Raw genomic sequence first — 26,508 nt, 5'->3', positions numbered from 1 at the left:
TTCAGTGCGATCTGTTTAGTGTGTGTGTGTGTGTTTCCCTCCAGTATTTCTGTGTACCTTTGCTCCTCTCTGTACTTCCGTCAGTCTCTCTGTGTTTTGGCTCTTTGGTGCAGGTTGATGGTAGACAAAACCTTGGCTCTGCTCCTGCTTGAGTACGGACAGCAGGATGCCTGATTTATTGGGACGCCACACTGCTCCTCACAAGGCCACCATTCATCACACCCCATCACACGGCACCAAGTCAACATTAAAGGCCGGATTCTCTGGGATATTTAGAAATGCCAGATTCTAAAGAGCATCTCCCTGTTACTGAAGACTGACCCTAATAATTTAGAAATAATTCACAACAACTTGTTTTGTATGATGAATGAAGGACTCTTTCAAATTAGGCTGACCCAAGAAAAAAAGGCAGTAATTGTCCTAATTTGTAAGATTGCTATGTCTAAATCCACTTGTGCGACCTTTAATACTAAAACGTTTAGCTATATCATGCAAACCTGAAAACCAACCTTAGCATAAATTGTGATCTTAATATTTTACACAATTTACTCAATTTACTCTAGAGAAACATGTGTGGTATACTTAATCAATGGTGGTGCAAACATTTTGCGTTGTAAGAGTTTTTTTTCTTTATTTCTTACCCTTTTTACATTTTCACACTAAGCGTTGGGTCAGGCTCAAAAAGCACTATGTTGGGCCTTTAAAACAATCTTTGGTCTTTTACATTGTTTTTCAAGTGTAATTTACATGATGCTGCTCTATAATATATAGACCACACACCTTGGCTCTGGTAGCTTTTGTTTGAAGGACTGAAGATATTTTCTGTAGTTTCATGGGAGAAGTGCATTTAATGTAAATTACAAGTAAATGAGGCTGAATCAGACCAGGATTTTGATCTTTGTGCTGAGGAAATGAGTGAAACAAAAGGATGGATAGATAGGGGAAGATTTAATGGTATCACTGACATTGTATTATATTTACTTTCCGTCTACTATTGTTGTAAAGTTAAACCTAGATGCTTAGGGTAGCTGTAGAATTGGCCATTTTACACAGACGCCTCTTCGGACTGTGGCATTTTAGCTAATCCCTTTGAACTACTGAAGGAGGAAATGTGAGATCACTGACACATACAAAGGCATTTATTACTCTGAGCCTTTAAAATGTTACATTCTTAGAAGCTAGCAAACCGTGCACCCTGGCACACAAACAATTAGACAACACATAGGCCTACAAGCAGAAACAGTATTGTAGCAACTCCCTTTGTCTGTACATAAAATAAATTTGCTATATATACTCTGTATTTGGTTGTACTACCTTAAAAGGCAAGTGTCTTGGTGTGTAGCCTGCTAGCTATCCACAAGCTAACTTTGTCTACAGTTTGTGTTTAAACATACAGTGGGTTCATATGAGCTTGTTTGCAAAAAACAAGTGCTTCTAGCTGCTGGAAACAAGGTTATAAAAGGTTTAATTTATCGAGGAATTTCTTCCAGGAAATAGTTAGCTGCTCACCATTAGCCCGTATGGGGTCATTTCTGTTTTTCTTGGATCATATGTCCACAAGACAGTATAATCACATCTTCACTTTAGTTAAACCCAATTTATGTAATACCATTTCAGATCTACGTCCCGTCAAAATGCTTGCTCTTCTGTTTTGAGTTGATCTAGTCTTGTGTTGAACTTTGAGCATGTGTGTTCCTTGATTGAATCATTGTACATTGAAATTTGTGAGAGCTATTTTGACCGTTCGAATTCAAGAACGATAGAACTCCACTATAATTACAGTTTGGATGGTAAAAATACATTCAGCCACTGTGGTCATTTCAAATGATTTCAAGAAGTTTCACATCAGTAATTTCAGTAGAAACATAAATTGAACATTTGACCTGGGGAAAAGACGTTGCAGTGTAGAAAGATTGCTCGGAAATGAATCGTTAAAATTGTCAGAATGCACTCGAAACATGCAGACTTTTTAGGATAGAAACATTTCCTGAAGTAAAAACTGTTTGCATTGTACTTTACCTTTACCCTTGCAAATTTGTTGAAAATATTTGTTGAAGCAACCGATGATTATACGACTAGTCTCTATTAAAACTGTCCGATATCGATTTCATCCACATTAGGTTTTTGTAGATAATAAACTTTGATTACATGTACAGTATGGCAATATTTTCAACATACAGTATATGGAATTACATTGACAGGCACAAAATGTCATGTTCTTTGCATTTGTCTAAAGTTAATTTGTTGTTTTAAAACTGAAAACAAATAAAAAATAGATAAGGAGTAAAAGGCTGTGTAGAGCTTCAGAGTTAGCTAATAATCTTTCTCTGCGAACAACCTCTTTTTACATTATATGCAGTCAACATTTATATAGAAAATGTTCAATGAATGGTCTATTGTTATCTGTGACCCCGTTTTTCAATGTGAGAATTCTCATGAAGGCATCTATCAAAGCACTTTTTTATATTGTCATGTAAATGTGAGTACTTCTTTTGTGTGCTCTAATTGGATTGTATAGGAATTTGGACTAGGCCGGGATAATTCATCCTCTAGTGACTGACAATCGCGCCATGAGTAATTTTACCATCTATTTCATCATTACAGTATACATGTGATATTACAATTTCCTGCCACATGTTGTGGAAATAATTATCATAAGACGCCAATTAGTAACATACAGGACAAACCTTGATGTCTGTTTACCTTCTTTAAGGACACAGGCGGCTTAGCCAATAATGTTATTGTTCCCATTCTGTGACCGGTCAATACTGGGATACAGATGGTCTGTGTTGTGGGTACACTGGGACACTTCCTTCTCTGTATTTGTGGACTCCAAGGTAAAATCTTCGAGGTCATAAGTGTCCGAGGCAAGTAGCTCTGTGTTCCCACACTGTTTAGGCTATCTCCTCAAAATATGTTGTTTACTCTCTGCGAAACCAGTTAGATGGGCTGGCAAGAGAGAGGCTCTCCAGAATTGACGTGGCAACTCTACCGTGAAGTCAGAACCTCTGACTCTTGGACTTGTGATGTGAATCCTCCGGCCGTTAACTCCAAATAAACCATCATGTGTTTGACATCAAAGCTACTGCTCTTCCCGTGTCTCCTTCCTGAGTCGGTGACTCCCACTGCATAGCGACACAGAAGTTTCCATTACACCACATACCCATATTTCAATTGCAGAGAAATATTCAATATTGTAAAATGTCAAAGGTTTTTGAAAAGATAGCTTTCATAACAACCAACAACATCAGTGCGTCAGTCTTGGACGTTGCTCACAACTTACTCAGCACATGGAGTATCCCCGGCCCCAGGCACAGAGAGGTTGTTTTTAGTATGTTATGTCTCTGAAACATCTCCGTTCCCCTCTCAGTCTTTATAGAGGCTTTTGACTTTAAATCCCTGTGACATCACAGATTCAGGGGCTCGCTCTGTGATTTCTAGCTTTAGTGAAGCAGGTTTAGAGTGGATGACAGCGTCAGTGAAGCATCAAGAGTACTTGAGCTGAACTCGGAGAGCATTACTGGAAATGATCAACAGTTTTTAAACCCTATCTTATTCATCAGTAATCAAGCTGTCTTAGGAATTCGATGATTTTATATTGACAGAATGTAGTACAGGCAGTTTTGAGTGCTTTAACTAGTATTACATTTGGAAGTAATTTAAATGATTGCACACATGTAAGAAAAATATCTTGTACCAGTATACATGCAGTCTGCATGGCATATTTTGCCAGTGCTTAATAGAGTACTATTAGTTGAGATCAAATCATGTGCACTGTGCGTAACATATGTCTAAATAAACCATTCTACATGATGTTTGCTCAATCTAAAATAGTTTGTGTTTATGAGTATATGAACAGCTGCATTCAAAATGTGTCCGGTCATTTTGAAGACTTTTAGGACAATTCAATCTACCCTTCCTGACACAACAAGCTACCCCCCCTTAGGTCCACATCATTATGGTCATCCTCATCTGAGTCAGTCAGCTGTGCAGCAGGCTCTTCCTCACTGTGTTGGTTGGCGCAGGTGTGTAGTTTGCAGAGGGTCAATCAGTTCATTTGTCACCTGAAATGATTCTTGGTAAAATGCAATCAATGCAATCCTGTCAGCTCCTTCACCCTAAAGCAGAGTATGGCCGTCAGATCAGCATACAGAATAAGATTCACTCTATTGAATGCCTCCTTTTTCTGACAATCCAGGATCGTGCCACGTCTCTGTGAAGACCTCAGTGCTTAACATCACTCTGCAAACCAACACAGGCATTAAGGCCGCCCAGCTCCTTTATAACCTCTGCACAGTGACCAGCAAGATGCTCAGCAGAGAAGATCCATCACACACACACACACACACACACACACACACACACACACACACACACACACACACACACACACACACACACACACACACACACACACACTAAATGCACTCACTTTTCTGCACATTGATAAATCCATACTGTGAAGCATTTGTTTGATTTATGCCTTCACTTTAGTGCACTGAAGTAACCCCTTCAGTCTTAAATTCAGATGCGCTGCTCCCCCCCAGGCCAATTCATTACTGGGATAATCCGAGTGTGTGGGTGGCTCTGCTGCTGCTACAGAGCTAACCTTTTGCATACACACAAACAAAGCCTTTACACATCCTCCAACTCCTCCCTAAATGTCTATGCAAGGTTCAGAGTTTGGAGACCTTATTAGTTTATCGTCACAAGTGCGTATACATGTTTGAATGCTATTTGTGTCAAAAGATTATACTCTCTGCACTTTGTAACCTGCTACAGAGAGGAAGCATTCCTTTTTTCATATTGCTTTTTAAAATGTATTATGTAGCTCCTAAATTGGATGTGCAATTGGTCTAAACAAGTGTTTTGCATCAATATATTTAAAACTGCATATATAGTAAGGTATAAGATCTCAAACTGACATAACCACGATGAATGTCTCTGTTTTACATTCAACATGTAAACCAAATTAAAAGTTTTATTGCACAATATCAGTGAAATGTAATTTAGACTGTGGCTGAGGGTGTTTCTAACTCAATGTCACGTTATGTGAAGGTCAATTGGTTGTCCATAGTATTAGACCATGGTGCCTCATACATACATCTCAGTAATAATAACATCGTCACCTAGGAGACAGCCCTGTCCTTGACAGTGGATGCCGTTAGGAGTCATGGATGGCCCCCATTAAGATGTGCGTACTGAATGTCATCATAGCTTGAATAGCGAGTAGCACAAGATTAAATTAGAAGTATGAGAGAAAATATCCAATCCTAAAAGTAGTGTTGTAAATAGAGTGTTCAGCCAATGGTTGAAATGAGGTAGATTCAAATGGAAGATAACTTTTAATCTTTCATTTACTGGCAAAGAATATTTTTTTTATACCAGGATTTAAAAATATTTTGCCATATATTATACAGGTTTAAAATATTTTTAAAACCTGATATCTAAAAGCTTAAAATCCCAGCTCTATGTCTTGATTTTCTCTGATTTATTTTTTTAGGATTAACAAGAGATTACAAGTGGACATGAAATAAATTGCAAACAAAAAAAGGGAAAACTAAATGCATTGGAATTTCCTCAAGAAAAGACTTGAAACCGTTTACGATTGACATTTAATAATTGGACACCATTGATACTGTATCTCAGATTAGATATTGGTCATATTTTGATATGTTCTGATGTGTCCTAATTCTCATATTGAAAGAAACCCTCTCAAAGGAAGCTACTTCGCTGGATAAGCTGTTCCTGAAAAGGTGGCTGCCTCGGGGCGTCCATCCTCTTAATATTATCTGCAGCACTACAGTGTGCTACTGTGAGTGGATGTATAATCTTCATCCAAAATTTAAATGAGCACTTGTAAGCGTTGTATGAAATAACAGACTTTCTGCCAAAAAAAAAGTCTGTATTAGAAGACATTCCTATAACAGACGGCCTCATCTGAACTCTGACACTTCCGACTGTTTGCCGGCCCACATCTTGAACGGTGTCCAGGAGAATCAGCTAAGTACCTTGAAGTAGACGGTTTTATTATTTAGAAAAATAAATCCTCTGTTCTCTGCATTAAGAACTTTCAGTAAAAGTCTCTGAGAGCTCCATTTTCTGACAAAGTGAAAAGAAATCATTGAATAGTATATTGAATCCATTATAGTTTTGAACTTTGAAACTCAGTCCAAGTGTTGATGTGGAAGCACAGAGGAGGTTTCTTAGCTGGAGGCAAAATATCTCTTAGAAGAGTTACCTTTCCTTTCCATTACCTTCTGATACAAAAAAAGTGATGCCTCCCTTCTAACCCTGCACTTCAAAAGGAATGGCGCTTTGGGTGTATTTTGTTTTTTGGGCATCCTTCTGATGAGTACCAGCCTGAATTTGTTTCTTTTAAAAGCCGTTGAGACTATGCAGGCTAATGCAGCTCTGGTTCATTGCCTGTTTTGACCAAATGTCATAGAATTCCTGATTTTTGTAGAGTTGATCAGGTCCATGCTGAGAAATATATGGCAGTGGTGTATTCTAAAGTCTTGATCTGTCCAGGATGTTGTCGTGTGCTGGCTTTCAGGAAACAATCCGTGTTGGTGTTTTAGGCAAGGCAAGGCAAGTTTATTTATATAGCACCTTTCAGCACCAGGCAATTCAAGGTGCTTTACAAAAATGAAAGACATTCAGACAAAGGTTTTAACATGCATCATAGCTGCCAGTTCACTTTAGAAGCTAACGTAACATTTAATCTTATCTGGACTGCCACACAGCCCCCAAACTTTTCTTAGCAGGTTTACTTCATCATTTACCAAAAGCAATTGTGTTCCTCCTGTGTCCTTGTGAATACCCTAACCCCCTTATTTAAAATCCAATTCTTTTTAAATCTAACATGTTCCCTTTGTATTCTTGTTTAGTACTTTGTCTTGAAGCAGAGAATATATTGATAGTTCCCATTCAGCTGCACAAGTACACTACCCATAACCAGGGCCGTCCCTCCCTACAGGAAGATCACGCAGACTGCGTGGGGCCTCACCTTGCGGAGGGAGCCTCAACTGAGCCGCACCTATGCGTTTATGCAGCGCAATTAGTGCTCCACTAGCACCCCCCCCGTCGACGCTCGCGAAACAGAGGGCCACATCATCTAACTTTGCGTGGGGCCTCAAGTTGGCCAGGGACGGCCCTGACCATAACCACAAGATATTAAACTGCAGAGATCTTTATCCATAATGCTACAACATGTACTGCTGATGATGATTCTCATTTACATGAACCACACAGTGGCCAACCTCTTTTTGTATATTATGTACGAAAGCAATATTACAATTTAAAACCAACTACGTTTTTGTGCTCCTTCCACCAAAACAATTTCTGAATGTATTATGCATTGATTTTGCAATTGCCATTACTCTGAAGTATTTTATCTGGGATATTAGAAACATTAGCAGAAGCATCCTCCACTCACCATTAGGTTCTATGTCCACTTGTATGTCTCACCTCTGGTGTTACTTTCTAACAAAACCTCCTCCCCCTTAACTTCTTGATTCACTTATATAAGACAGCCTTTGCAAAGCCAGTTTTTATGGTTTTAAATGTGCATACTTTAAATTGGATATGCCCTTCTAAAAGCTCTTTGTTTGAGCAACTCTCATAATTAACTTGCTTAATTAGATGTTTCTTTTTTACTCAGCTCAAAGAGTGCTACATAATTGCTTCTAAATTATTTCATTGCATCCTTTACAAAATGCAGGAAAAAAAAATACTTTATTAGTCATTTTTTTCACTAGATATCAGAAATTACAGTTACATTAATGGAAGAATATTCTACCTGAGCGTACTGTAGGTCTGAGAGTAGAAATGTGTTGATTTTCAGTATTTAATCAAACCAATTGTAACCTTTGAGAAAGTCAGAATAAAAAATAATCTTAATCTTAATGATGGAAATTGTGTTTTTATTTCTAGCACACTGGAATGGCCCTTGAAGCGGACACTGTGTTCTGAAGCTACTCAGGTGGATGCTCAAAAATCACTGGCTACAAAATCAGCCCCCAGACTCTAATTAAAGCCATGATAGTATAGGATCTTGGGTGGAAAAGATCAAGCCAGCTGCAGTGTGACTCAGCCCTCGGCTGGTGTTGTTGTGTTGAATTGAAGATGTGGCCGAGCTCATCCATCACCCTGCCTGCCAGAGTCGCTGGTGATCTCTGTGTTTGCTCTGACTGTGTGGAGCGTCAAGGTCGGATGTTTGATTGCTGTGACGTGAAGCACAGACAGTGTTGCTGTTTTTCGACTTTGACCTGTTATTCAGCTCTGGTAAACAGCATAATGTCTTGTTTTTATTCTCACCAGCGTGCTGCTACTGTAAGATTGTATTACTCTCTGTCCCGTTATGTGCCTAAAACAGGAGGTGTTTTTTTAAATGTTATTTGGCGTGAAGCAGCTGTACTTTTTGAAGTCTGGGTGATATTTCACTGATGTATTTCACTTATTGCCCCCTTTTTTTTCTCTCTCTCTGACTCACTAACACGAAATATAACCAGTGGTGATGTTATTGGATAGAGGCTCCAAGTGTTGGCTCCATGCACCTCCAGAGAGCTGAGGATCATCTCACGGTTTTATGCTCTTCCAATAGTTATTTTCAATTTGCTCATTTGTCCTATTAAAAAGAAAACATTAAACTGTGAGACATTCCCATTACAATTGTTTAGAGCCCAATTCAACATATTTAAATATTATGTTTTGTCCACACAGCAGTCACATATAGCCAGTCATCAATGCAACACATACAAGAATAAAATGTAACAATTTCTCATTTGAGGGTCTGAAACCAAATGTTGGTGATTTGCTTAAAAGTAAAACAATGTTAAGTAAAATGATTCGTTATTTTAAAATATTTTCTAATACTTTGTTGATAAACCCTATTAATCTCATATTTGGGCCATTCTACCAAATTGGTGCAAAGTCAGGTTGGAACAGTTTTGAAATGTATGTTTTTTTCCCCCAAAACTTTGTCCATATATATTTTGTACCATATCTAAATTACACATATCTAGTAAAAGAACCGTACATTTTTATATCGTATTTTCAGACTGTATTGGAATGTTCTTCCTCTACCAAAAATGGTCACTACCGAAACATAGTAAATACACTGTAGTAATTATATTAAGCTGTTAAGATTGTTTTACCTTCCCTTCTCTAAATAGTATTTTAACAAATATTTATCGAGGGTTTTCAAAATTAAATAGTTGCAATTAAATTTGTAATCAAAGTTCAATTTATACAATTCATAAAAATCATAATGCTTACCATTCCATGTTGTCACTACCGAAACGATCATGTCAATTACCGAAACTTAACCATATGTTTCGGTAGTGACGATTCTAGCTAAAATTGAGCATAACTAAAGAATGCTAGCAAGTACATGGCTAGATACACGTCTTTGAAGAGGTTTACACATATAAAAACCTAATACTTTGCATACAACCCTGAAAAAGTTTACTTAATTGAAGATAATATGTGTTCGGTAGTGACAATCCTTAAGGTTACACGCCGGTTTTCAGATTTTGGAACAGATTTATATCAAAAGTATGGGATCGAGCTACTTGCCATTTAGCCATGAGGGACAGGGATGCAGTGTTACTGCTTTGTCAAAAATGCAGGGGTGTGGCTAAAAACCAGGCTCAGCCATTGGACTGAGCCCTTGTGTTTCGGTAGTGACATGAAAACTGGGGACATAATTTGAGTATAGTTTTTTTAATTAAAAAATTAAACCCACAATAAATCTAAATATTCCAACTTCTGTTTGAACGTAATCATAAAGATCTTCTAAATACACCATTGAACAAAATAAAATGTGTTATTTACAGAAATTGAAATTTAGATGTCAGGGTTGGGGACAGCTACTTCCCAATAGAAAGTAGCCTATAAAGGATGTTTTTGCATATATTAAGCTTATCACTATATAATGTAATGCCTTGTGTTTACATAACCTTAATAACATATTCTTAGTAAATATCTATGTCTGAATACTTAATTGTTTTGTTAAATAGTTTTTCTTGTTGTGGGACCGCACTTTGTACTAATTCGGTAGAATGCCCCATTTAAGAGTTGTATATGTTCTGTTTTATATACAAAGTAATGCACACATTTATGATACAGTAAAACATATATATATATATATATATATTGGACGAGTCCTTTCCAAACTCCTTTTTAAAAGTTCCTGACAGTCACCAGGAAAAACCTAAGCAACCAGCAAGTAATGTGTGGCCTGCTGCTTGTAGTGACCACATATTATACAGCATCGTGACTGTATTACATACATTTTGACATTCTTGTGCTTGACTCCAGCTAGAATTTCAGAGGGGATCCTGGGGGCTTAACAGGCTTATCCCACCTTGTTATCCTCCATTGTCCTCGTCCTCCATCCTCCTCAGGCCTCTGCTAAACTCTGCTGCACTGGAGCCAATATATACGGTCAGAGGGGGTGCATCTGCTCAATATCTCACGTTAGAGGTCTCTGTTTGCTTTGGGTGCTCACCGCTATGCATAATGATCAAGGTCAAGTGTAAGAAGGCTTCATTTTAATGCTAAGTGGACAACTGCTGCAATGTGTATTTGTTATGTCAATTAAGAGCCTGCATCATGTTTATGTAAATGCACTCGAAAGGCAATTTGGTTTGACATGGGAGGCATGAATTATTTATCACTGACAGAATCAAACCCACTTTATTCAACAGATAATGCAGATAATGTGTGCCCCAATAACATTGATGTCACAAACAAGAGGTACAGGAAAGTAAAAATAATGTTTGAAAATAGTATTATCATAAATAAATAAGATCAATTGCTGCTTGCATTAGAGATGTTCTTTGGGGTTGGGTTTTTGCTTGAAATATCCATATAACAGGAAGACGGCTATTATGCCAATGATGGCTGACCTGAATAGGTAGAACATCTCTTTCATCCTCCTATCAGTCAATCTCCTGTATTCAGGGCATGAGGAGGGTGAGGAATAAGGAGCTACATTGCACACATTTGATTGCACTTCATGTTGGCAGTTCAGTGTTTTATGTAATACGTTTGTTACAAATGCACATTATAGTACGCCAATTTTAATGTGGCTGCCTTTATGTCGGGGCCACATTTCCCTTGGTACAGATAAAGTCATCTTGTGTCTTTGTATTATCCTTACAGCGAAGACAGAAAAAACCTAAAAGCTGTTTACATTAAAGGTCCCTTATTATACTGTTTTTCATCAATATATTAAAGGTCTCAGATATATACAAAACATGTCTCTGAAGTGTTTGGCTCGAAACACTAAACAGATCACCCAATGCAGCATCCCATAATCCCCTCTGTTTCAGCCCTGTTTCAAAAGTGCTGATTCTCTGTCTAAATAAGGAGCCCCTCCCCACGCCCCTCTGAGAGATATTTGGTTAAAAAGAACTCAATGGTGCTCTTGGAGGAGATCCAGGTGATAAGGTGGGGGTGGGTTACCTTGGTTGGTTATTGGCTAATGGTTAAACAAGCCAAAAAATCGTTATGACATCATAAAGTGGCCAAAATCTGATCAGCTCGTTTTCACACAGGTTTTTATATAAATGTATCGGGACAAAAAGTGAGAGAATCTTTTTTCCTGAAACGTTCAGAGTCTCTTTACACAGAGGGGACACATGTTTATGTATAAAAGACATGAAAAAGTGGATTTTGCACAATAGGTGACCTTTAACGTAATTGTTCTTGTTCTAAAGAGTCACACATAACTGAATAATAAGGTTTTTAAAATCAAGTTCACAGGATATACGGTTTAACATTTATGAATAGTATTGAGAGGTAATTTTAACTAAAATAATCAAATTCTGAGGTTAATATAGCAAAAGAGTACAAGTGCGACGTGACATTTTTTTATTTAGCCTTCATTTATACAGGTGTAAAATCTCATTGAGACACAAGGTCTCATTTTCAAGAGACATCTGTGCAGGAGGTGATCACAGGACATGTAAGACACAGCAGGCTTACACATTGAACATGGTGTCAGTTAGATGAGCTTTGACGTCCTCTGAAGTCTCTCTGAGGGCCCAATTAGAAAATCAGAGGCAATGCCATGTGACTTTCCCAACAGGGATACCAGCTTCACTTTGTGGAGAATTTTCTTGCTGAGTGTCACAGGTGACCCAGACATTTCCTTACCTTTCCTTCCTGTCATGCACAGTATTGTTTTTTGAAGCAATCTGTAGACCTTAACCCTTCATCAAGGTCCCACTGCAGGGCCACATGATTTCTATTTTAGGGAACGTTTATTTGACTGTATGTCAAATCTGGAGAAGTCTTAATAGGGTTACTTAATTTGAATTTTGTACCCTTTTTTGTTGCTAATCCCATCCTTTCCTGTCCCATAACTTTTCCTTTTTTCACAATTTCTTACATTATGTCCCACACTTAATATTACAGAGTTTTAGTATAACATTCCCTAAAGACCCAAAGTAGTTCTTAAAAGGATAAGCAATATATATATGTACACAGGAAAATGAATCTCTCTCAGCTGGCTACTTATCTGGCTCCAATTTGTCTAAAATAGGCCCTCAACTTTCTATTCCTATACTTTTCTAATCTAGGTTAAGCATACAATCATACATCATGACCCAGTACTGAAACAGCTGCAGCATATTATGCTTCATCAGTATCAAACAACATTACACTTCAGTGTAGCAAATGCACTTATGCTATTTTTCTTCTTATAAAACTAGAGGTCTCTCTATAGATGTTGCCATGATTTATTTTTAAGGTTATTCCCTGTTGAGTTTTTCTGTAAAAAAACAAAATATATTTTTACATTAAAGGGAAAAAATGCTCTTTTGTACGTCTTTTATACATGAATATGTGTCCCCGGTGTTCCAGGGAACTCACCAAGTGTCAGAAAACACAACCCTCTCTAAAAAAGGGGCTGCAATGGATCTGTTAAAAACTGATCCAGATTTGAACACTGTCCTGACGTCAGGACGGTGGTGCTACGGCTATTGGGCCAACTCTCCATCTATCAGGGGAATGTGGGGTTGGGCCACGGCCGGCCATTGCCGCTCGAAAGCGCTGGAGACGCTGTAGTACATATGCCAGGCCTGTAAGTGGCACTGTAGTCTGCCACAAAAGCAGCGAAAAAGACTTCCCGCGCATGGTTGCCATGGTTGCCCTTCGGTTTATTCTCCGCTGTGGCTCTTTTTCTCCCTCCCAGAGGCAAGCGTTTGCTCCTGCTGCTGTTATTCATTGCAATCCCTCCCCGTCGAGGCAAGCACTGTAATTCTCTCCGGTTAGTCCACCAGCAGATGACAAACACCCACCTCTCCGCCTCTTCCAAGGAAGGAGGGGCAGAGTTTCAGTTCGCCGGTCAAGATGTCCGTTAAAGTTCCGGACAAAATTAGAAAAGTGCCGGTCAAAGGTCTTCTTTGTTATTTATTGAGCTTTAAAACGAATAACGACTCTATGTAATAATATAATAAAACACCTCTTCATCTGATGCATTTATATGTGCAAAATAAGCAGAGCAAAAACATAACTCAGGATGAGACCTTCATATTAACCCCTGCATGCCCGTCTGTTGCCATGCCACTATTGGATGCCCGCCCTTGACCCCCACCTGTACTTTCACAGCCACAGCCTTCCATGTCAAATGGCTTTTGTAATCCCAAAGCCCATCATGGCCTCAGCCCGCAGCTAAACTCCTCGACTCGTCCCCTGCCGGCTCTGATATGCCCGGCCCCAGGGGAAGCCTTTAGCTCCGGTTTGATACGGCCCCTTCCCTCTGCATATGCATGTGTATGAGGTTATACCAGGACATTATGAGAGCCTTATTGAAGGGGAAGTGATGTCATCTTTTTTTGATGATTAATACAATTTGTGTCCAGATTACCAAGACGAACCCTGTTACTAAAAAAGGGTCTAGAAAAATGCATGTTTCAATTTTTCTAGACACTGTTATTCAGACGTTTGCAGTGTGTTAATGTTATCGAGCAGCTTGAGGTCATCACAGCAGCGATGGTTACCATAAAATATAGCTTAATTCTGTCTTAAAGCGGTTTTCAGGAGCACATATGAATATTTAAACGTTTTATTAAGTCCTCCATCTAAATATTTTAACCTTTTTCTGTAATCGTTTTTTCAAGTCCATCAATTTTTTTAAATCTCTAATGTATTTGTACAGCTTGAATGATACATTTGATGTAAATAAATAAATACATTGTTAAATTACATTTGAATGATGCTTTCATGGAGAGATGCTACAAACATTAACCTTTGCTCCTATCTCTACCTCTGTAACATGCTCTTTATGCTTTTAACTTTAAGAGTTCACAGGCCGATGTTGCCTCTGGGTGCTAAAATGAAAGATGACTTACTTTCTGGTGGGTTTAATGAGACTGAGATTGCCTGCAGAACCCTGACTGAGTTCTCTCACTCTCCGTCATCCTGAAGGCCCCAGCAAGGTCTCATCTGATCTCTCCATGCATCACAGGAATATCTCACCCTGAAAATATTCTTGCATTTTAGTGTACCATTAATCTGTAACGATTGGTGCATTTCGGAATGTGATTTTCGTGATGAAGCGCACCCAGTTTTACTCAATTCAACCGGTTTACTTCAAATCCAATAAATAACTCTTTACAGGATCTATAATAACTTTATCTTGATGTAGACACAGGAAACACATTGGTGTAATAATAATATACTGTCACTTTCACCAGTGCTGTTGTTGAGTATCTGCTGAGAATTGTCTACTCTAGACACATTTTAATACAGTTTAACAATCCGCATCGGCAAGTATCTATTTGTGATTTCTAAAAGAGGAAAGGCATTTACCCAGTTTATTTTATATTTGAATGAAGACATGTCACATTAGATGATGTGTAGTTAATCTGCATCAATAATTGAAGTTTGGGGATAGGCATTGTCGGTGTATGGGACAGGTTAGTCTTGTTTTTTGTTGTATTGTCTGCACATCAATTTCAAATTAACAAGTGGAGCTGCAGATAATGTGGGTTTATGTAAATATAATGTTTATCTGAAACTCTATTGATCTCTTAATGCCTAATAATTACACACTGAGCTTAACTTTTGTATTATTATACATGCTAACCAACCTTACTGATGAATCTCTGGCTGATTTTTAACTGGATCTTGTGCAGTGTTGAAAGTTTTCTTTAAAGTTATCATAGGAGTTTTGTTTGGTGTGTTCCTGTTGGACCTCGCTATTTTCTTTAACACTACATTACGTTGCATTGTAAGGGTTAAGTGTTTTAAATTTCCCTCAGCACTGGCCACCGGCAATTAATCGTCCTCCTCTGGAAACATAAACCAGCACCACATTTTATTTCCCTGCTCTGCTGATGATGCTGTAGTGCCGTCTATCTAATATTAAAATTGCATTGGCCACCCAGCCATTACACTCCCAAAGAGCCTGAGCTTCGTGGAAGGTCTTTCATCAAAGCTACAACTAAATGCTGAATTTATTAGATCTGTTCAGTTCTAGAAATGTTATTTGAAACATCCGAAAGAGTTTGACTTTCAGCATTATTTGACAGAATTTTTAAGGTTTTTAATTGTCTGACTTTTTAGTATTAAGAGTAGAGTAGGAGTGCCTGCTAAATCAATGAATACATGCATGCTCTTAATCAGCTTTTTTCATAGATGTCTTACTGCTGATATACAGTAGTAGTTTCTGATGTGATGGGTTATTTGAGGCACATTGATTACTGCCAGAAGAAAATACAGATACAGAAATAAATACTTAGAATTATCTTACTGTTTTTGTGCTCTCTTCAAAAACAATACCCACATTTTTGTATAAGTTGTTATAATAATAATAATAATAATAATAATACATTACATTTATAAAGTGCTTTTCCTGGTGCTCAAAGTGCTTACAAGCAAGTAAAACAAAATAACAACAAAAGTAGAAAGTGCTAAGCTAGGAGGAATAAGGGCAAGGGGTTAGTTGATTAGGAGTTGAAGGCAAGAGTGAAAAGGTGAGTTTTGAGGTATTGTTTGAATGATGTGAGAGTGTTGGCGGATCTGACGTGGCTGGGGAGGGAGTTCCAGAGTGTGGGGGAGGCTGCTGCGAAGGCCCTGTCACCCCAGGTCCTGAGCTTTGTCCTGATGGGCTGCAGTAGGTTAGCTTCAGCAGACCTGAGGCGACGGGTGGCGTTGTGTCGTTGGATGAGGTCACAGAGGTAGGGGGGGACAAGGTTGTTGAGGGCTTTGAAAGTGAAAAGTAATATTTTAAAGTCAATGCGGTGTTTGATGGGAGCCAGTGGAAGTCATGGAGGATAGGGGTGAGTGATGTGGTCGGAGCGTCGGGTGGAGGTGAGCAAGCGGGCAGCTGAGTTTTGGACATATTGAAGTTTTTTTTAGTGTGAATTATGCTCAGTTTATGCTTCATTTTGAGGACCACAATAGACATTGATTCATAAAGACAGTTTTTGCTTGAGCATGCAATAACTGCGAGCATAGTCAGCACTTTAAAAAGAAAGTATGCAGAGGCTTGAAAAAACTGTAAATTGCAGCCAATTAAATATTGAATGAAAAACAAATGTAGCTAACTGATAAGCATATTATGAATAATATTTGCGACATCTTGTTGTTCATTTATAAGCCGTTGGTCAGCACATTTGGTTCCACATTTAGGGACTATTATACCCATCGTAATACAGCAACATGATGTGTTGAATATTTTCACATCATATCCGAGGATCTTTCTGTGTCTACATCATGTATCCACTAAATGGTTGCAACACTTTAACTTCTGAATTTATCGAGGCCCAAAAATCAATTAAGCTGGCTGCCGTTCATCCATTTTCTCCAGAAGGGTTTGAGCCAGCAGATATACGATCCCTCATATGAGTGCGGAGAGAATGTGTCACCTTCCAAAAATCCCTGCATACTCGCTCTCTGTTGTCTTTAACCGAGCCAGTGCCTACAGTGGAAAACAGACGCTTAATAGGGACATTATCCTAATCTTCTGCTAGGGAATATACAGGAAATGATTGATGTGGTGTCTACTTTTGGACTGTATAGAAAGTATAGCAGTATCAGTGATAATTAAGCTACCAGACCAAAAGTATTTCATGTGAATATGACTGCTTGTTAAACATTTTTAACAAATTGCTATGACCTCACACATATGATAATTCCTACTTAAATCAGGCTAGCTCTAACACAGGACCGTGGAGAGCCTCAGTGAGCAGTGATAGGAGTGGACAGGGAGCAACATCATAAGCCATGACTGTAGCGTCCTGAGCTGCATCAGGACAGAAGTCAGTGTGTCGACATGTCGGGCTGAAAAAGACAAAGAGCCTCAGCGTCAGTGGATGGGCCTACTTTATCTGGAGCGAGAGAGAGAGAGATAGAGACATCCAGAGAGAATGAGGACAGAACATATTGTATGCAGATATAGAGTTCTGAGTCAGTGGATTGTCCAGCGTAGATTTTTGTAATCAAGTTTTAGTACTGTGATTTCATTAATAAAAAGAAGGAGACCGCTAGTGTCAATCTGAGGGTTCATGTTTTTCATCAAGATTGAGAGAAGAAACTTTGATGTGAAAATTGTTAGATGTGCACTTTGGATGATAATGCACAACATCCATATTTAAAGCACCGATTCATTGAGTGCACTCTTCTACCACGACCACACAATCTGCACATTATGTTATTTTTTAAGTCATTAAAAGTGTTTAGAAATCTGCTAATGCAAATACTGAAAGGTCGCATCCCAATTTGGTAAGTGCACCCAAAATGTCCCATTAATGTTTGTTCAATCATTGACAACACATGCCCTGCTATGTTATAATGTTAACCAATATGTTCCAAAGGCTGAACAACTCCTGTGCAAACAAAGGACTGTCACAAGATGATGGTAAACACTGAAATAAAGTGCATTTGTAGAACCAAGGCATGGTGAGCAGCGAATACAATAATTGTATATCTAATGTTAGCTAACATCAGCTACCCTACGCTATTCATCATATCTGACCAAGAAGGGCTGCAGGAGCAATGTTTAATTGATCAATGATGATCATTTAGCGGATACATTTATTTTTCATATGCTATAACTTTTCTTCTTACATTATTTGCAGTGGCTTAACCACTTCCAGGAAACACTGAACAACATATTCTTCTACTTAGCCTCAGAGTCGACAAACAGTCAAGCTGAGTGAAACATACTGTACCCTCGTTGTCAGCAGTGCTAAATGAGTGAATGAATGAAGGAACATCTCTTTTAATATCATGTAAGCTTCTCTACGTGGTTGCAGGGTTAAGTGTTTGTTGGGCTATGTTCCAGACAGCTGATGCATGTCCCATCCTGCTGTGCTGTTTGAACAGTCTGAAAAAAATAAAACACGGTGCTGGGTGTGTGTGACATCCTCCCTCCCATTCATACTGTCACCTCAGCAGTGCTTGGCATCTCTTCCGCCATCCTCCTGCAGCCCTGCACAGACATGATGTCTCCAAACACAGACACTGAGACAACACACAGAGGGTATGTGAAATCCATACCGTATGCAAATGTTTTCAATCAAATTCTCTTCTCCCTGACGTCCCTCCATCTCACTACTGAAGCTCTTATTTTAATTTTGATAGAACAACAGCTCAAAGCAGTCGTATATCCTGCTGCCTTCCCTAAACACAGGAGGGATTTCTGAGTCTCTTCCTCAGAAGCAAGGAAAATGTGTTTCCCTGCTGCTAGGGTTCCATCCACCTCACTATTGAATTATGCTCTGTTGTTTACCGTTTTCCCCTCACACAAGGGAACAAAAACGGCTCAAACCAAAAGGAGAAGCAGTGTATAATATGAGTTGAGCAGCAGGAGGCCCGGCAGTGTCATGTCTGTGTCCTGGTAGCTCTTAGATAGTGCCGGCTGCAGAGGGGAAATCAGTGTGGAAATGAGGTCTGTGGTTTTCTGGTGGTTGCTGGAGGTTTACGAAACAAGTCAGGAGTAGAGAGCCGTTAAGTGGCTAAAGTAAAACCAAAAATGTTGTTGATATAGATGTATTATTGCTTGAGGTGTAGGTTTTGATTTTCAATTGTTATTTAACCCCGTTAACAATCAGTTTCCCCTTTCTATTTCTCATAAAATGGTTTTGAAAAAATATCTTATTCCACACTGCTTGACATTATCATACACAGCTTTCTGTATCCGCTCTTTGTTGACCTTATATGCATTTTATACTGATTAAAATATACAATGTTTTTAATGGCAGCAACCATCAAATGAAACTATTTTAGATGTCTTTTGTGTTATTCACACACTACCTTAAATTCAGCCTGACATATTTGGCATTTTTGGCATTGACATTGAGACTAACTGTAAAGAAATCTCTGTGGGTTTGAACAATCAATGTTTGGCAACACAGCACACATTTGGCATGGTTGTTGCATGAGGGACAAAAACAATAATTCATTATAATAATTGTTGATACATTTTAGGTTACATACAGGTAATCTTCAAACCTTCACTTATTTTAGTGCCACTTTCTCTAAAAATGTCCACTAGGTATATTCCAAAGAAGTTCACGTAATACCACAAAGTATTACAACACCTAGTATTGCCTGTAGTAATGTGACATCTTCTGATATTTGCCCTTCAGGTCTGAAGCTTGAAGAATGAGGAATCATGAGGATTGGTAACTTTGGAAAGCACCTGCAGACTGGCAGACACTTCCCTGCAAATTCAATCATTTTCTCATTCTCTTTTATCCAACTGCTGTACTTATTTCTCTGATCTTGGGGAGACTTTCTTTTTTCACAGCCCAAATTCCCATCCTTCTCCGCCTCCATCACTGTCTCCTTTTTATCTGCACACCTTCACTCACTCGTCAATTGTTAAAATCCTCCCATATGCTCAGCGCTGTCAGAGCAGGTGGCAAACCACAGGTGGACCCCACGTCTCCGTCCGGGCTGGCCTCCGTCCCGCAAACCCACATTCATGTTGCCATGTTGGCACACTAAACAGGGGAGGGGGGAACAGGAAGTGCTTTTTCAGTTTAATGACCAGGGGGTTTGACTTTTAGTGGCCTTAAAGCTGGACACATACCCTTTCGTTTTCTGAGAGCTCTTTTGTGATCACAGAAATACATTTAACCACTCACAACTCTTTGTCTTATATCTCAGTTTTTAATAATGGATTACAAATTTCAGTATAATCACATCTGAGCATATTAGTGATTTATTGAAGAAAAGGGATTAAGTGGGATATCGAATACAGCATGAAAGGGCTGTCTTTAATAAATGAATAGCAGGAGTAAATACAATTTCAGAGATTTATTTCACTGAAAACAAATTATAAAAAGCACTGTGCCAACTCTATGGGATATTGGTGACATTTAAGAATACATTCACAGTTAGTGACCTGGAACTTGAACTGAATTTGTAAGTTTTAGATCGTATTACATACATGCATTGGTTGGAAATATCAAAAGACAGAGAAAAATGCTTTCAGATAGCTTTACAGTGCCAGCATGTAAGTACACACTGCCTTAGGGTAACCACCATGTGTGAAATTCAGAAAACATGGACTCAAGGGCCTCAGTAATTTACAGACTGTTTTTATTTAAGCGAACTTGGGTAAAAGTTTGAATACAAATGTATGGTATGTGAGTATTTTTGTAGGTACAAGTTTGTCATCAAAAGGTTCCCTAACACTGAAGGTCTTGTATGTGAGTGCTGGCTGGATTCACTTCAGCAGCAGAAACATGCTGAGGGGGTGGAAGGTGTGACAGGACTGCAAAGCTTTACAAATGGATAAAAGAACCCCTCTGTGAATGTGTAAAGGATGTGCTCAGAATGAAAGTGGAAGAGAGGACAGGGACGGATGAGACAACTCCATGTCGGCCGTCTTGGTGCATTAATCAGCGCCATCATCTTCATGATAGTGACTGTAATGTATGTTTCCATATCTTTTCTCTCTTCAGGCGTAATTTCTGCGCACAAACCACGCAAGATGAGTCCACTGTTTGTTATCTAAGCTACACTTTCTATCTCTTGAATAATTCCATTTCTTCCACTTTGAAGAGTATCTATTTTTCTCTCCTTTGGGAATACATAAATGTTTCCCCTTGGTGCACATTGCACAGTGCTGTCTGGCTATTACAAGGATGTGTTGACACCTTGAAAACCTGGAGTAGTTTGTAATTTTCACCTTGGCACATAGGTTGAATTCACAGTGTCTTAACAGTCGATTAAAAGATTGTCCTCATTAGTCAATTCATTAAACATTTTCAAAAACATTGACAGCTTATCTAACACCATCAGATGTTTTGTACAACTCGAGCTATCTACAACAGTGTAGTGTTGGAATCAGGTGTCTTATATGGTGGTGTGACATATCTGGCCCTTTGTAATGGCTTCATCTGTCATGTTTAGAGAAGGTAATTCTGTGCCGACATGCAGGCTGAATGAACACGCACACGCCCCTTAGGCAGTCTGATTATTCACGCTGCCAGTTAACGAGCATCACTGTGTCGTTTTATTACGTTTTTTTTTTTGCTTACAGACCACCGGAATTTCGTATCACTTTCTAATAAAGCACCATAGGTTTAAAAGTTGTACACAATGGCTTTCATAAATAATTCTTTAATGCTTTGTAGATCCGTTCTGAGCCATTGATGAGAGCAGGGTTTGGATTTCTAGGTTTTATCCATGTTTCTCTCTTATGTAAACATCGTAAGCACATGTGAGAATAGCCTGCTAACCTGCTAATATAAGTCATCTCAGGTAATATCAGTATGCATTATGTCATAATTAACATTACAAATGAAAAACTATTAGAGTTTTAAGAAATAACCTTTGTTAATTACCCTTAACAAGTTATATGTTTTTTGTTATTTCAGTGTTAGGAATATTAGAATATATGATTCAGAGATGGTTTTGTTGGTTTAACAAATTCATGTTATTGTATTCTCTTAATTCATTTTGGACTTTGGTCTGTCTGGAGGAGGTGTTTATGTTAAAAGGCCAGAAGCTCCTCAAGGAAGGTTCATTGTTTGAGTTGAGGATACTTGCTACTAGCTCACCAATAGGCCTACTTTTCTCTTGCTGATTTAAGGTTTTGCTTCTTTTCATTTGAAAGCTTTTTGTACTTGTATTGATGTATTTTTTTAATGAAGTCAGACCCTATCTGGTCAAAACCAGCTGGAACTGTTGGTGTTATGCAAACTTAAATTATACACCAGGTGAAGGTTACTCCGAACTTTATATGTTCTGCTCCCACCTCTTGACCCATCCTTACAGTGCCTTTTAAGAGATTTTAATAACATGTATTACCATTTTAATGGACTCACTTGACATGGAATTAAAAAAAAAGCTGTACAAATGAAATTCTTTGTTGGCATGAATACCAATATTAATCTGTCTTTTCACTTTCTTTCCTGTTAACAGAAAGACCCACCTATGATGCCTCTGGCTTCTCGTCTTTACCAGGTGATTCTGCAGTCACAGCTGCTCCTGCCCATCCATTGGCTGACCTGCCTTTCTCAGTCGTCCATTCAGATGGTGACTCTGAGGGGGAAGGTTTATCAGGGCAGCCCGCCTTTTCTTCTGTCTTAACCGTGATGGCAGGAACTGTCAAAAATCCAGAGAGCCTGGATCAAAGTATAACCTCTCCAACCATCACCAGGGACGAGAGCGACACCACCCAATGGCCTTCACATAGTTCCAGCCAGGGCTCAAAGATGTCCTTCTCATCGTCGTCTGCGGGAGATATGATTCCCCCCGCCAGCTCAGGTCTGACTTCCAGCATGTCTCACCAACACAACACACCTCCTCAAGCTGTTACCATAACATCAACCATCTCTGGGCCATTAAGTGTGTCCTTCATGGATGGAGACAGGACTGTGTCATTATCAACAGTGCCACCATCTATGTTATCATCATCAATGTCTTCATCAGCTCCATTCACTTCCCCTTTGTTATCATCTGTGCTGCCTTTATTTTCTCCGTCATCTTCTGCTGGCAGGACAAACAAAGCAGCTTTATCTCACGGTCAAAGTATAGTGTCCAGCCTTGACCCACAGATATTATCACCAGCAGGGTATCTAGGTTCGACCGACATTCTTACAACCACACACTCCACCACTCATTCATATGTTGAACTACCACCTGTTACAGAAAGACTGCAAAGCACAACACCCAAACCAGCACACTTTCTGAGTGAAAACAGCCTTGAAAAGGGCAATGAAGTGACAAAACACTCATCACTCGATAAAATCTTTGGAGTAAGTGGAGCATACATAAGGAGTGCAAGCACAGAAGTGATCCAGATATCAGCAACAAGCAAATACAACTCATATTCTACACCGAATCATATAGGGAGTCTTTTAAAGATTTTATACAAAACCACTCAAAGCCAGATCCCAGGTGTGAACTCTGTAACAGCCAATAATATTGAAATTAGCAGCTCATTTCCCTCCAATCAAGAGAGTCAAGCTGTTCAAAGGCAGCAGGGAGCTTTACAAAATCCCACATCAGCACTTCTGTCTGTCCATCCTAAAGGCTATTCAGTTTCCAGTCATGTCACACAGCAGATGTTAACTCAAACAGCATATGGGGAAAAGGAAAAAAAGATAGCAATACATAGTCAGACTTTTATTCACAGAAGTGTTAGAGATACAACCATGTCGCCTCTTAGTTCAAATGTTGTTAATCTAACAGTTTCACCAGCAATGACCCTCAGACCCAGTGAGACACCAGCAGGTATAACATCTCTCCCTGAAACTGCAATCACTGAGCCGACTCCTACACACTCTAGCATGGTGTCCTCAGAGCACGCAACTAATCCTGGTGATTTACTGATGGCAGTGGGTCACGGTAGCTTCCGAGTTCCTACCATCAATATAAATTACAACCAGGGTGATATAACAGCAGCAGATCTCAAATCCACTTCAAATCAAAATCACCAGAGTAACTCACTTTCACCCCAGCTGGACTCAACCAGTGTATCCATCCTCAGTTCGATCACCAGCACGGGAACAACATCCTCAACATCTGAGTCAGATTTGCTTCATTTGCCAGCTAATGAAGCCATAACTGTTGGAGAATTTGTTGCACAAACAGCTTCCAAGGGCATCACTCAGGAGCCTAGAGGATGGATAATACCGGAAACAATATATTACTCCGATAGTAAGACAACATCTCTTTCTGGTTCAGCGTTGCCAGTTAGTGTGGCTAAGGATATGATCTATAAAACCACGTATGAAAGTCTTTCACACGCCACTCAGCCTAGAAACGTATTACCCTCATTTCTTGTTGACAACACTGGCCTGTCTGCAACTAGTGAAGTTATATATTCAGACCAACCCAAAACCCTACCACAAAGAACCACCTCACAAAGTACTTTTGAAACAATATCTTTACCTACGTTTTATACAACATCTGGTCCAAATCCACCTCCCACTAAATCTCACCAGACAGCTGAAATCTCTGCTCATATCATACAATCTGATAGAGCTGGTCGCAGTGTGTCTTTGCCTCTAAAGGTTAAAACAACTGCTGGGAGAAATGAAAACGCACCTGCCTCAGATGTTCAAACGACACATGGATATAAGCCTTTTGAGAGCTTCGTCAGAATTGAGTTTAGTTCATTTCCCTCTTTACTTAGTGGAAATGAGGAGTCTACTGTCGACAGAGACACTGTTTCATCGGGGCAGTTCACACCACAGTTTCCATCTTTCATAACTACAAAAGATTTACTCAAGATGAATAAAGGCTCTGAGGGTTCTGGCAAAGGATCTCCAACTGAAATCCCTTTTTCTCCCGTAACATCTGATGCACCTCTCAAAAGTACTTCTAATAAAGACGATGTGGCACTTACAAGAAGCTTTAAACATTCCTCTCTATCCCCCTGGTCTGTAATCACCATGACACCCAGGAAAAACACTGCTTCTCTCTCTCAACGACCAATCACCAGTCTGATAAATGATGGATCAAGTTTTTTTTTAGGCAGACAAAGAACCATTCCCTCCAATGACATCTTTGCTGCAACTACTTCATCCAGTGATAACAGCAGTGAATCACTTAGTGCTATTTTCAGCTTTGGCACAAAATTGATGGCATCATATACAAAGTGGAAAACCACCAAGCCTGTGTCTTTTCAGAGCCCTGCTGCTTTTGAACAAAATACATCTATTGGCTTTGATATGGGAAATTCTAATTTACCAGCAGATGGCCCGTCATATGAACATCAAAAGCTGGAAGATGGACAAGAGGGTTATGTGCATTTATTGAATTCAACTGATCCAACTGTAGTCACCAGTGATCTAAATTCATTATTTCCAACTGTTGGAGAACATCCATCTTTTACACATGTGAAAGGCACATCTGAATATGAAAAACAGAAACTGAATTTGTCCCCAGCTAATCTGAGATCTGCTGTATCTGTCACTGTACAGCAAGGAGCCACTGTCAACACTGCATGGGGTACAGTTGGTTTTCTGCCCTTCTCCCAAAATACCACTGACTCTGTAACATCTTCAAAAGCTTCTTCTCTTGCGTTGGTGAGCAAACACAGCCCCCCTCCGGCAAATGTTGACTCTCTTGAATATGCATTTGATGATGCGGTCACACTTTCCACAAACCCTGCACTCGATTTCACAGAGACTGACAAAATCAATAACATAACTGATCTGAAACTGAGGGGGTTAACAAGTCCAACAGAGCTGGGGCCATTATCTTCTTCATTCCATTCATCATTATCATCTTCAGTGACTTCACCACTATCATACAGTAGTTTTACGTCTCAGTCGTCTTCCTTACATTCAAAACCACCTACTTCAGTGTCTTCATCGACATCATTGTCAACGTCACATTCAGCTGGTAAGATATTGTCAATCATAACAACCATGCCCCCAAGCACCGCCTCATCATCTATGTCCGTAAAAGCCACATTTCCATCCTCTTCACCAAGTCTGATCATAGTTCCTGGTCGCTCAGAGGAAGTGACTGAGACGTTTGTTGTCCTTACAGAGCCAGGGACGGATGACTCATCCAGAGAAGTTGCGCCCACTTTCCCCAAAGAAAAAGCAGCCAGTCTTGCCCCCTCTCAATCAGACAGAATCACCACCGAGAGGACATCTCAGGTATCTCCTCTGCCCCATCCGCAGGACACCCCGACAGACTCTTTCCCCCCTACCACCACAACTGTAGCTTCTGCCACCAAAACAAAAAATCCTATCACTACCATGCCTTCAGTAAGCGTCTCCCCCAGAACAACACAGTCTGCAACACCACAGCCTGTGCCTGTAACCAGGAGAGCGACCACCACCACCACAAGAACAACAACCAGGACTCTAACCACCAGGAGAACGTTCACACCACTTGTCCCCAGAACAAGCCCTCCCAGGATGGCCACAACCATATTTATTTCCCCTTTCACCACCACCACAGAGGCTCCACCACAGCAGTGCAACATCACAGAGAGATTGTGGGTGAAAACAGGTAAACAATCATTTTGCCACAAAAGAGTTTAATGGTAAAACCTAATTGTATTTCTCTTAC

The 26,508-nt window shown here is 39.4% G+C and overlaps 1 protein-coding gene across 1 annotated transcript in view; it reads left to right on the top strand.

Annotated features, from left to right (window-relative positions):
- Positions 1-26,508, top strand: part of LOC117536467 (UPF0606 protein KIAA1549L-like) — a 61,798-nt gene that overhangs the window by 4,412 nt on the left and 30,878 nt on the right. Inside the window, 2 exon segments of the mRNA XM_034201353.1 lie at positions 22,396-22,740; positions 25,978-26,448. Of these exon segments, the coding sequence (XP_034057244.1) occupies positions 22,396-22,740; positions 25,978-26,448 (816 nt within the window).

The sequence above is a fragment of the Gymnodraco acuticeps genome, unplaced genomic scaffold, assembly GCF_902827175.1.
Source record: "Gymnodraco acuticeps unplaced genomic scaffold, fGymAcu1.1, whole genome shotgun sequence".
Taxonomy (NCBI): domain Eukaryota; kingdom Metazoa; phylum Chordata; class Actinopteri; order Perciformes; family Bathydraconidae; genus Gymnodraco; species Gymnodraco acuticeps.
Note: the sequence above shows the minus strand (reverse complement) of the source record. Positions and strands in the feature narration are given on the sequence as shown.